The sequence below is a fragment of the Carassius carassius genome, chromosome 49 (genome assembly GCF_963082965.1).
Source record: "Carassius carassius chromosome 49, fCarCar2.1, whole genome shotgun sequence".
NCBI classification, from domain to species: domain Eukaryota; kingdom Metazoa; phylum Chordata; class Actinopteri; order Cypriniformes; family Cyprinidae; genus Carassius; species Carassius carassius.
Window position 1 is genome coordinate 13,587,325 of NC_081803.1, and position 12,675 is coordinate 13,599,999.

At 39.4% G+C, this 12,675-nt stretch overlaps 1 protein-coding gene across 5 annotated transcripts in view; it reads right to left on the reverse strand.

Annotated features, from left to right (window-relative positions):
* Positions 1–4,019: 4,019 nt before the first annotated feature.
* LOC132132096 (roundabout homolog 3-like) overlaps positions 4,020–12,675 on the reverse strand; it is a 137,333-nt gene continuing 128,677 nt past the window's right edge. For 3 of the 5 annotated variants that reach the window (XM_059544346.1, XM_059544349.1, XM_059544351.1), the window contains exons 18-27: positions 12,384–12,423; positions 12,139–12,278; positions 11,744–12,019; positions 11,333–11,477; positions 9,488–9,709; positions 8,610–8,794; positions 8,329–8,433; positions 8,080–8,253; positions 7,572–7,714; positions 4,020–4,807 (exon numbers count right to left, since the gene is read on the reverse strand). In XM_059544346.1, the coding sequence (XP_059400329.1) occupies positions 4,796–4,807; positions 7,572–7,714; positions 8,080–8,253; positions 8,329–8,433; positions 8,610–8,794; positions 9,488–9,709; positions 11,333–11,477; positions 11,744–12,019; positions 12,139–12,278; positions 12,384–12,423 (1,442 nt within the window). In that variant the 3' untranslated portion in view covers positions 4,020–4,795. The remainder of the gene's footprint in view (positions 4,808–7,571; positions 7,715–8,079; positions 8,254–8,328; positions 8,434–8,609; positions 8,795–9,487; positions 9,710–11,332; positions 11,478–11,743; positions 12,020–12,138; positions 12,279–12,383; positions 12,424–12,675) is intronic. The other 2 variants (XM_059544347.1, XM_059544350.1) reach the window with 1 other exon arrangement.

Consider the following 12,675-nt stretch of genomic DNA (forward strand, 5'->3'; position numbering starts at 1 on the left):
TTTTACTAAATTCCTTTTTTAAAGTTAATAAAAAGATCATAAGTGGATATTTTATCACAAGTATCTGCCTCTCAGATTACTATGACATATGTTTGTGTTTGTTGCTCGTGTGTCCGACTGTTTAGTAGTTAAGGGAGCACAAGAGGTCTGTCAAGAGAACATGTACGGCCCTCCAGATCACTAATCCTCACCGCAAGCCAGCAGAACCAAATCAGACAACCCTAGACACCCGCTGGACACACACACACACTCACAGAAAACACAAGTGACCATGGCATGACTGCAGAGGGATTATCGCTTGTCCCCTTCTCTCTCTCCCTACAGCCATATGCTTGGCATAAAAACACACCTCCCCCATTACACACTTTTATGCGTGTGCACACAAACACACTGTTCAGATCTACAGGCTTGAATTAGTCTATGGCCAAAAAGGCATCTTTTTATAGCCTGCTGGTAATCCTTTGACCCAGTTTGCCATGCAAGAGCACACTAAAACGGTACCAAGTTTTGCTTCTCTTTTGCTTGGTTTATTTCATTCATTTGTCACAGCAGAACACCCCACATTTGTCTGGAAGAATTATTTTGCATGAAACAATTCTTTCTTATAAATGATTAGGTTTTTAGAAGTTTTTCTTAATAAAATCCTTGCTGATAAGTGATTGAGATCAAATATTTAATTAAATTTGTGCTTTACCTTAATCCACCAAGTGAAAATAGTCACATCTGTGAGATACGAATTCGCAATTTTGCGAAATAATACTGCAAATACAAGAATCTGTCACATTTTGATATAAAGTTACAGGAAATTAAGTCACAATTGTTAGATATAAACTGCCAAATATGAGAAATAAAATTGCAGTTGCGAGATATAAAGCTGCAAATACAATAAATATCAACAAACTTGAGAAACAGTCTCAACAATGAGATATAAAGTTGCAACTGTGAGATCTAAAACTGCAAATAAAGTCAGAATTGTGTATAATGCATTTGCAATTATGAGATAAAAAGTTGCAACTGTGAAATTTAAAGTTAAAAATACAAGAAATTAAATTGAAGCTGAGAAATAGTTGGTTTTAGGACAGTTGTGGACACAATTGTGATAGTCAACTGAAAGTTTCAGTTGTGTGATATAAAGTCACAAGTGCTAGATATTTAAAAAATGCCGTTATGAGAAACAAAGGCCACTGTAAGATATAAGTAAAAATGTTCTATTATTATTACTACTGCTATTGTCATTTTGTAAGGTGGAATAAGGCTTTTTTCTTAAATCACGTCTGATCACCCCAAAAAGTAATCACAAAAATCTGCATTATAAGGATTATCAGTCAGTACCACAAAATGTTACTGGACGAGTTCTGCACCAAAGTTTAAAACTTGATGTTAGAGGTTTGTTCAAATGTCTAACCCTAAGTGATAGCAACAGCAATGACTTTGCAATTAACATTAACAATTTAAAACCAAACGTCATTGTCTCCAAATTTCTGTCAGAACATTTCAAAGTTCTGTCAGCCCCTAATGTTTCCAGGAATAATTAGCACATGGGACCGATTTCCAAGGTAATGCATTGTGGCTCTAAATGATTGGCTAAATTGACATAAATGTCCAACACCTGAGTCATCATCTCTCTCGTCTGCATCCATCAACACACTAAATGAAAATTAAAGCCCCTGTTTGGCGCGCCATCCAGTCAAGTGGGCTTACCCGAGGTCCTGTGCCCAGTTAGAGGTTCAGATGCGGGTGTGTGTGGAGATGAGAAATTGCAGAGTGTTTTGCACAGCCCCATGGGATCCAGCCTTCTGTTGGCCTTCACTGACCCAGATCTGCCCCGAGAAAGATTAAACTCAAGGGTCCTTATGTTCCCTAAAGCCTACGCTCCACAGGCAGGGTACACAAATCCAAGCTAGTTCGACTGGAGCTGTGGAGAGAAAAGAAAAAGCATTTACGTGCAATTGGTCTAGAATTGCAGAGATTACACCAAACAGTTGACTGCGTATTCAAGAACCTCTCACGGGCCGATGGTTCGGTTTATCTCAGAGGTGCAAACATTGCTCACTTACCACATAAATGAGTCCTCGTACCTAACTAACAGCTCGACAGCTGTGAGGCTGTAAACACTAATATCATTCTTTTCTCATCTCTAAAGAGCATTCAGCCGTTTTAACCCAGAGTTTGTCATAAAACATCTTGACATTGATTTCAAAGCCAAATGCCAAAGTCGCTGTTTTACTAGTTTGTTTGAACATTGTCCTCTTGTTTTTAATGTGTCAATTGCATGCACTTTGCATACATTAAATGAACAATGAGGCTGAAGGCATCCATCTCAGGGTTCTGTAATTAACATGGAAATGGGACAATGGTATTTTGACTGCGATTTGCTCCCCTCTGGCCCTCCTGGGCGTGTCTCCACTGACACAAAGCTAATGAATGAGCTAGTGATTTATGGGTAATGGGTCTCCACTTAAGGAAAAGTGCGTGTCTTGACTACTTGGTCTGAATTCTAAGGAGACCTTCAAAGGTGAAAGCTCAGATGATCTCTGTACCCCCTACCTCTCTCAAGAAATTGCTCCTTCCATGTGACCCACCTCTAGGATTGATTCATATTGAAAATGATAATCATGAGAAGAACCTTCGACTAGCTGCTCAAAGCTTAAATCATATTGTTTAACAGCACAAATGAGTACCTCCATGGTTATGTTGACAAGAGTGGAAAAAGTTCTTGGATCAACAGCCTTGTTAAAAAGGGGCGTTTTGTTCCAACTTGTTCTAGTAATTATGCAGACCTTGATTAGCTGGTTCAGGTTTGTTTAGGTTGGAGCTAAACTCTACAGGAAGCAGGACACACCAGGTTTTTTTTTGATGTCCTGGCTCTGCCAAGATTTATAATGGCAGTGCAAGAGTGTTCTTTTTCAATAGTCTAAAAGAAGCCCAATAAAGTGCATCCATCCATCATAAAAAAAGTGTCTCACACAGCACCATTAGATTCATCTGAAAGAAGTCATATGTTCATATGATGCCTTGAGGGTGAGTCACTCAAAATGTTTAGGTGAACTATCCCTTTAAATGCATTACTTTTTAAACTGTTTAATCACCATACAAAGGGTACATCAATGTAGTTCAAATACAGACTTTTGTGAGTCGGTTCTTTGTAGTGAATCAAATACATACAATGCAGCCAATGAAGTATGATTCTCACATTAAAGGGATCATATGATGTCGCTAAAAACATTATTTTGTGTATCTGGTGTAATGAAATGTGTTTAAGGTAAAAAAAAAAAAAAAAAAATTTCCACATAATGTAAATTATCGTTGCTCCTCTATGCCCCACCTTTCTGAAACGTATCGATTTTTTACCAAGCTCATTGTTCTGAAAAGCAAGGTGTAGGCTGATTGGCCAGCTATCTAGCGCGTTCTGATTGGCTGAATACCTGAAGCATGTAATGGAAATGTTACGCCCCTAAACATACTGTGATGTCGTGTTCCGGTGCGATGAGACAAAACCGATAAAACCCTTTACAAACAAGGTATTTGCAGCATGCAGTGGGTACATAATTACTGATTATAATTTTTACACGTTGTGTTGGATCGTGCCACGAAAAACTTAAAACCATGTCTGCATTTGTGTTTGAAGAAACGACAAACAAGCGCTAAAGTCACGTTTGAATCATCATTGGCAAATCCTTTAAATATGAAAACGTACTTACTGGCTGTGAGTCAGCATTATTTGTCAGAACATCAGCATTGTAGCCTACTCTCCCAGAAAACAGTCCTTGTCCTCTGTAAAATGTGCTGCACACAACTGAATATGTTGGTTGAACTGTTCTGGAACAGTTGTAAATACAACTTAACCACTGATTTCTAGTTGTGTCCTCCTTTGAAAGACCAAACAAAGTAGCTTCGCTTTCACCATGGAGCAACAATACTACAGCAAGAATAAAAGTTACACCTTCTTTCTTTGCGTGAACATTTAGGCGGTGTTATGCAAATCTTCCCACACAGTGAAAATAAACTAAAACTGAAACTCAGCAAATGTATTTTATTTATACAAAACAACAAGGACTACCAAAAAGTTAGTCAAAGAAACGTAATTTTGGTTTTTAGAATGAAATACATTTCCTCACAATCTCCAAAACACTCCTTAAAAAAGACAAGTACAATCGTTCACAACAGTCGTCAAATGACAAACTCTCTTGGTTTTGAAAAGAAAGGGGGGGTGGAACACATTCTCTTGTGACTGCAACGACGGGGATCCACAGACGGAGACGAGACGGACAGACAGAAGCATCCTCGGCTCAGTTAGGTCTTGAGGCTGGCTGTCTAGCTGGCTGGTCAAACAACACATATTGTGCTTTCTATTTTTTATTTTTTTGTTGTTGTTCTCCAACACAACGCGAGTGCAATATTATTATGCTTTGAAATGCTGCAGTTCTACAAGAGGTTGGCACATTCAGACATGAACTTATCTATAATATCAGAGCTTTTAACATATGATTTCATTTCTTCTTTCATGTACTGTATAAATACAATATACTCTTCTTTCCTGGCATATGGACCCCATGTAAAAAGCTTCAGCGGATGATTATTTACAGTAACAGCATGATGAAAAATGCCCCCATGAAGGTCATAAATAACAATAATAATAATTAATAACATAATCAAAAGTCCCAGAATCATGCTCTGAAATCTGTACACACGCGAGTGTACACAACTTCTCTTCAGTTCTTCTCTTCAGCTTCCGAACGAAAACGGAAAAAAAAGGGATGTCCAAGTCAAACTTCCTGCGTCTCACAGCCTTCCCTTATCTCATCTCCTGGAAGAGAAGAAAACAAAAAATTTATAGAAAAGGTCATAGTCAAAGGATATGTTTGATGCAAATACTATCATTTGAAAGTCTTAAAAAACAGCTTAGACCAGTTTGGAACAGCTTCTAAGTTGGTTTTATATGGGCAGTGCTGGTCATTATAGCAGCCTGACCATTGTAAAAGCCGTTGTTTCACAGTAGAAATCAAAACTGAAGAGACGGAACAACAACAAAATAGAGGAGACCGCAACAGAGGGTTATAAGAAAGCAGCAACTTTAGTTTAAAGACTACAAACATATTGTTACTGGTCATAACTTTTGGAGAACAATAGAGCAGATGTTGGATAAAGATGAAGCTCTCTAAAGCGCATGTGTCGACAGCCAGCGGACACCTCCAATGGAGTATAAGTTTGAAATGCTAAGTGTTCAGCTGTACACATACAAAAACAAAGTATACTCTGGGCTTAAGACACTAAAACCTTTATGAAAGTGGCTAAAATATACCTTTCACTGGTAACCAGTGGTTTTAACTGGTCATTTCAAATGGTTAACCAGCTTAGCTGTTCTATTCAGCAGATAATTGTGGTCTCTCTCAGGACAAAAGAAAGGCTTTTTGGTTTGGGATGTCTATGGACGACTTAATGCTGCAGGGAGTGTCCATCATGTGACGTGACAAGATCTGAGGACACAGAATAAAGGCGATCTCAGAGGCAGACCTCTTCTCCCCTCTCGCCATCAAGCACCTATTCACACTCTCTGTCCGACTGGAAAGATAACGCTAACCACCGTGACAGGACGGGGTAACCCGAAACTCTCTCCCTGGGGAACATATAGCCCTCTTTTATGTGGTCTGCCTTTTATGTTCCAGAGGGAGTAACCTGAGAGGGGGGTCACACATCTGAAGAGACTCTTCAGCCCATACGGAGTGACCTTAGATGTGCGTTACCCAGTTCCCGTCAATCCTTATTGATCAAAACTTATAATAGATCAATTAAAATCTATTTAGAAAACAAGTCTTAATGTAGTGTGCCATTTTCATAAATGAGCAATTAGGTACAGTAAATAATAGACATGCATATTAAATAGAAAATATGACTTATTAGATGTTTTTAGGGCTGCAACTAACGATTATTTTGATAATCGATTAATCTGTCGATTATTTTTACGATTAATCGGTTTATGTACTGATATTTTAGTGTTTTCCATTTTTTCCCCAAGTAAATTATTAATAAATGGTCTTTATCCTTCAGCATAGATTTTTAAGAGCTTTTAACCATTTTGCACTGTCATATCCTCATCAAAAATATACCTGGAGTTGTTTTATTGTGTTAGTAATCCTTTGTTGAACTCTTCTGCAATCAGAACACTGACCCATACTCTAGCAAATTTCACAAGTAGATTTCAAATAATGTTTTCACCATGGCAGTCCTTAGAGCTCCTAAAGTAGTTTAACATCCCAAAAAAAGCTTAAGGAATCTTTCAGAACATATTTTCACGAAGAATAAGGATAAAACAGAATACAATTGCAGTGCATTGTATTTTATTATTTACTGGGAAACATCTTTATAGCTTTTGCTGTGAAATTGTAAACAATCCTTCGAATAAAGTGCCAATGGCATGAAACCTGAATGGAACTCACAATTTAAAGTAAAATCCATCAGAAGGTTGTCCAGAAAAAAAAATTGGACACACACAAAAAACCTGCTGTGTGAAAAAGAGCAGTGAATACTTAAATATCTTTAAACATTTACCTCTCATTCAGTCATAATTAGGCTGCACGACTGAATTATGAACTGGTAAACTGGTTAACTGTTAAAAAGCAATGTTATCAGCTTTTACGACTAAACATTTGCAAACAACATTGTACTGGAGAATCTGCACAAATGAAAGTCTTAGGGGCCGTTCACAAATCGCGCCTAAAAACGCGTGGAAAGTGCTAGGCGCACCGCTTTCTCCTTCTTTCCAAAGCGCTCGGGCAGAAGCGCCCCTGAGGCGTCTGCCTTTGCTAAGCAACCATGACGTGCTCTCTCCTTGAAGACGCGGAAATTTCAGCAAAGGATAAATGGATTTGCAGCTCAAATAAATCGCTTGCAGTAGCTCTGCTACTAAATTTATTTCAAAATGGAAATCCATATACAACTATGATCAACTGTTCCTTTCATCTTGACTGAGCTTTTAACGTTGTTACGGGAAAGGATGAAGCTGATTGGTTAGTTCTTGTCACATGACACGCGGAGCGCTTGCGGCATTCTGAAAAGTTGAAATGTTTTAACTCGATGCGGTGCGGTGTTGGAAATAACGAACTTGAGCGCACAAAAGACGCGATATGTTAACGTCCCCTTAAACAGTTCAGTAGTGCAGAGTTTACAGGTTACTCTTCTTTTTTGAAGGCTCAAAGTAAAGTACTCCCACATCACGCTGAATGCTGCAGAGACGCTGTTCGGGAAGCACGTGACATAAAACGAGGCCAGCTATTGGCTATTCGCTACTTCTCCTGCTGTACTGGCTGAGTAAAACCTCCGGTGGCTCATTACTGCCACACTTTGGTCACCGCAGATTTGAAATATGCACGAAATGAGCCGCTTACGGCAAATAAAAGTTATTTAGCAACGAATCGATGACTAAATTAGTTGACAACTATTTTAATAATCGATTTTAATCGATTAAATCGATTCGTTGTTTCAGCTCTAGATGTTTTTATGATTTAGTGATTAGGAAAAGGGTTTTGTACAGTGTACGAAAACGAAAAGTACGAAAAGTTACTTGGTCTTACATCATTTCTCTTCCTGCCCGTTCCGTGCCCTCGTGATCCTGTTGACCCCCGTGATGATGAACTTCCTGTTGTGGAGCAATTGCTGGACATCTGACCCCGGGACAGGATGTTGGGCTTGTTGTAAGGAACTAAATCATCCTCTGCTGTGAGCCACATAAACAAAGCCATAATGTTAGGGTTCAAAAGTGTATTGATACAATATAACTTTCATTAACTTTAAAATAGAAAGCAAGAAGAAGAAAAGACACACACATAAACACACCCGAACTGGAAAAAAATAATACACAAAAAAAATTATATATAAAAAAGACAGCCAGTAAATTAAATTTTTAATATATATATATATATATATATATATATATATATATATATATATATATATTTTTTTTTTTAATAAATACTCATTATTTTTTATAGGATATACAATGTAAAGAAATAACTGTGCTTTTAAGAGACAAAAAAACAATTAAAACAGCCTATAAAAAAGGACTGTCAGGTGCTCTCTAACCACCTATTCGTCTATGAGAAGAGTTTTTCCGATTGGGTGTGCTCTGTTCTCTTCTCTCCATGGAGGAATGGGAGCTGCCCACTCTCTCGAGGGACGTCTGCCCACATTCGAATCCCCCTGCTCGAGCACAGTCGACCTCATCGTCAGGAGGCGGCTCTGGTGGAGGGGGCAGATCTGCAGACATGTGACCAGCATGTTAAGTATGCGGGAGCAGGATAAATGATTAACTAACTTCAGTCAGTAACTCACCGCCTTGCAGTATATCTCTTCGGTATTGAGCGCTCTTGGAGGTTTTCTTCTTCACCTTGGACTTCTGCCCAGGAGGAGTGTGGTCTGCAGAGAGCCTCGCTCGACCTACAAGGGCGGATGAAATACGACAATGAAGCGTCTAAAACAATTGTAGCTATTCTAGAAGTTGCTTTAGGTAGAAAATGTGGATTTTAGATTGCTGGGAGCATGAAAATGGCATTTTACTTCTTCTAGAGTAGCAAAACGTCTGTGGCACATTTATATAGAGAACAGAAACACACCTGGCGTGGTGTTGCTGATGTTCTCTACACTTTGGGCAGCTCCTTGGCTCAGGTCCTGTTTATGTGCTGAACGGTGTGGCACAGTGTTGTCAGGGCACTCCTGATTGGCTGACAGGTTTGGGTTGGACTGGGTTAGAGTAGGGCTTGGTGCTCGCGGAACAGGCACTGCTCCACACGGCAACCGGCTGTCCATAACAAATATGTTCAGTCAGTTAGAACAACGTCTGACAGCATGAAATACGATCAGAAAATGACATTACATCTAACTGAAATGCACCCATTCAAAGGATCTCATTGTTTTAACCCAGAGCTGCGGCCAACAAGGCACATAAACACCATTATATGACCTCAAATTAAATGAAAAACACAGTAGGCCAAGATCAGCAATTTGTAAAAGTAAATGATCTTTCTAAACTTGGCGCAACGGCAGTCTAGCAGGAAGCTTAATGAGAGTCTCAGTATTTCCTCTGTGCTGTGATAATCTACAAATACGGAATAAATTATTCATAAAACATGTTTTCTCCTGCTGGAACAAATAATAACACTACAAATTCTCCTAAGAGAATGAAAACAAAGCATCTATTCTATTAATGCAGAGAACTGAAATGCAGGAGAGTAGTTTCCTGAAAGATGAAGGATCGCTCATATTAAGTATTATATAGTGAACATCACCTCGAGAATTCAGCAAATGTCATTTATGCTGCATCTCAAATTTGTTTTGAAATGCACCATAAAGTTTAGAACAACATAACTCAAACTGTCAAAAAAGCTATTTTTGCTGAAAATAAAAATGAAATAAACTGTGAAATGCTGACCTGACAAAAAATACAAATACACAAAATCATGTGAAATAGTATTTGAAGGTTTATGCGTCTCACCGTGCTATCTGTGGCTGTTCGAGCTGATGTAGGCGGGGTATATCGAGGCAGTGGCCATCGTCTCTGGGAGATGGGGTTAAGGTGGCAGTGGACTGGTGGCTGTAGGATGTGGTTGGGGAAGAAGCCTCTCCTCTAGGTGGAGGAGCGGGACCATCCTCCATCACACCGTCCATGAGGTAAGTCCTATCCGGGAGAGGAGGACACCACTCTTCCTCATCGGACCTGAGTGAGAAAAAAAGATTCAATATTATTTACAGGTCCATAAATAAAGTGCAGCCCTAAAAGATGACTTATGCTTAAACATACTGAAAACATAAAATCTGCCAGAGCACATACTCTACCCGGCATTTCTCTATTATTATAAATAACATCAACTTTTCTTATCACTCGCTTGCCCTTCTCACTTAAGAGTGAGTTGTTTCTGCTCAATAACTAAATCGCCTCATTTTTAGCATAAGGTTAAGTAACTCCAGAACCTCTGCTAAATCAATCACAGCACACTCATTATGATCGCCTGCTGCAGTAATCACCAGGTCAATGCAACCAGTGGCATATCGATTCCTGCTGCTGTTGTGTCAAATGAGACAGCCTGGCCTCCAGATAACCATATGCGTGATCTCTTAGCTCTCGCGGGTCCAATCCATACAAAAGTGATGGAAAAGAAGTTAAATGCAGTGGCATTTTGAGTGACACTGACTCAATGTTATGCCTTGGGCACTTTGAGGGGAAACCGCTGAGCTGAATGACACCTACACACAGCACGCTCTTGGTTTGGTACGTATGCGGCTGCTTGGTGATTCTGTTGCATTCTTGAGCCTCGATGAGCTGAAGGGTGAGTTATTAAAATTATAGTCATAATGCAGTGACAGAGACGATGTTCTTGCCTTCAGGCTGCCACAAAGGTTAACCTAATGAGCCACTAGTTCATCACACTTTTGAGGACTAGTGATGAAAATTCAGTCTGGCTGTCAGTGTTGCATTGCTTGCTTGTGCCTTGAATGACGTCTAATGCTCGGAGGAAGGAACTTGATAAGGGCTGTACCTTTTACTGGCTAATGCGGTTACTGCTGGGGGCTGTGTCAAGGTTATCGGATTCACAGACCTTCACTGTGAGCAGGACTGGTTAACCGTTGCGGCTAATGGGACTCAGCCCCCGTTAGTGCCCCTCACAGGCAGCTATTGGGCTGAAGTGGCAGCAGAAAGTAATAAGAGCATCTCTACCTGTCAGCGCCCGCAGCTGGGGCATTCTGCGGCTACTGCTGACCGCGCGCTTCACTAACAAGGAACTAATGTGATACAGACCAGGAAAAAAAAATTAAGTCACGCCGTCATGAGGAAACAGGCCAGATTCAAGTGTAGCATATCGCTAACTTTGTTAGCCTCCATACACGGCCTTGTCAACAGCTATCAAACTGCTCTGGCCTTGTGAATACTGAGACTCTTCCTAGAACAATCAACAAAACTTTGTCCAGAAGGGTAAGAGAGGCCATGTTCCCAGCTAGCCAGCATGCTGCAAATTGGTAAAATATGTCATCATGTAGACATGGTAAATAATGAAGTTAAAAACTAAAATGAACTCCTGACATGGTGTATGAGAACTTGAGGTGAGATTTGACATTTGTTTTGTCTGCCAAAGTCCTGACTGGAACACTCTCTGGGCAGCTATTTCCTTCTAGTTCATAAAAATATACAAATATAATTGAATAAAGACTGAAAGTTTGTCTCAAGATTGTTTAAATAACGTCACATCGCCATTAGTATTAAAATTGTAGATTTTAGTTTAAAAAATGCTACAAAAGCTGGCACAGCACTGAAATGAATCTCTAGCCTTCTAGTGAACTTTACCTCATGTCCTGGATTAGTTCATCTTCATCTTCCTCTTCACACTCGTCCAGTTCTCCAGAGAGAGGTGGTGGCGGCAAAGCATCCAACCAGTTGAGAGATGGCATTTTCACTGGCTTCCCCATCAACTTCTGCTTTGGTTGTTTTACTGTAGAAAGCATTTTTTTTTACTCAACTTAAAAAAACTTTTTAAAATTGTAAATTAAAGCGGAATAAAAATATATAAAACAATAACTATGACAAAAGCACATAAAACGACTAAAATGAAAACTGAAAATGTGAAAACCAAAAGCTATTTCAAAATATTAGACAGTACTGTAATAGTATATAAATATTTCTAAAGTAACACTGTTATTCAGCCAAACACAGCATTCATATTAAGACTGAAGGAAACAGATAAGACTGAAATGATACCGTTATCAGTCTTGGAGCGGTCTGGCTGGGCATACTGAGCATTGGAGGTTCCAGGCTGAGTCATCCAGTGGCTGCCATCTTGTTCAGGGCTGCAGGGCGCCAGGTTGGTGAAAGGCATTATGGGAGTGCTGGCGTAGGGAGTGGTATGTTGAGAGTACTGAGCAGAGAAACTGTGCAGGTCCTCACTAGTGGGGTCAATGGTGCTGTAGATGGGGCCTTCGTTGGAGTCTGTGCTGTACTTCTCATTTTGGTTGAGGTAATTAGAGATTCCCGCCTCTGAGGAAGTGATGGTAAATTAATTGGGGTTTAATTAATGACACTGTGTGCTGTGGAAACAGTGTTAAATTAATTGAACAGTACAGCCAGTGGTGCTGTTCTATAAAAGCAAGTCTTACCATTATAGTATCTCTCTGGGGTCTCATGTTTAGATGTACAGCAGTTCACTGAGTCTTTCCCGTTGTGCACGAGATTGGTAGTTGGCCATGAATCAGCCAGCCATGGGTAATTTCCCATGTTAGCACCCAGCATACCAGGTCTACATATCCAGATATATCCAAAAATATTAATAACTACAGAAGGAAATAAATTCAATGTATTTACATTCTGAATTGATGCTTAAGAACCTAAAAGTGCCATTTACCTTCCATTAAGTCCAGAACATTCTCCATGTGGAAAACCAACTGAAAGAGATGAACAAATATATATATACACATTACAACTGATCCTCAGGCAAACATAATGAAGCTAAATGTGAGTGTTGTGATTGTTATCTTAAATGATCTTCATTAACCAAAATAAAGATGAAAAACTATTATATGTGACCCTGGACCACAAAACCAGTCTTAAGTGTCATTTTTTAGAAATGAGTGGTTTATTAGGATCGGAAAAAAACTGGCCGAGATACAACTATTCGAAAATCTGGAATCTAAGGG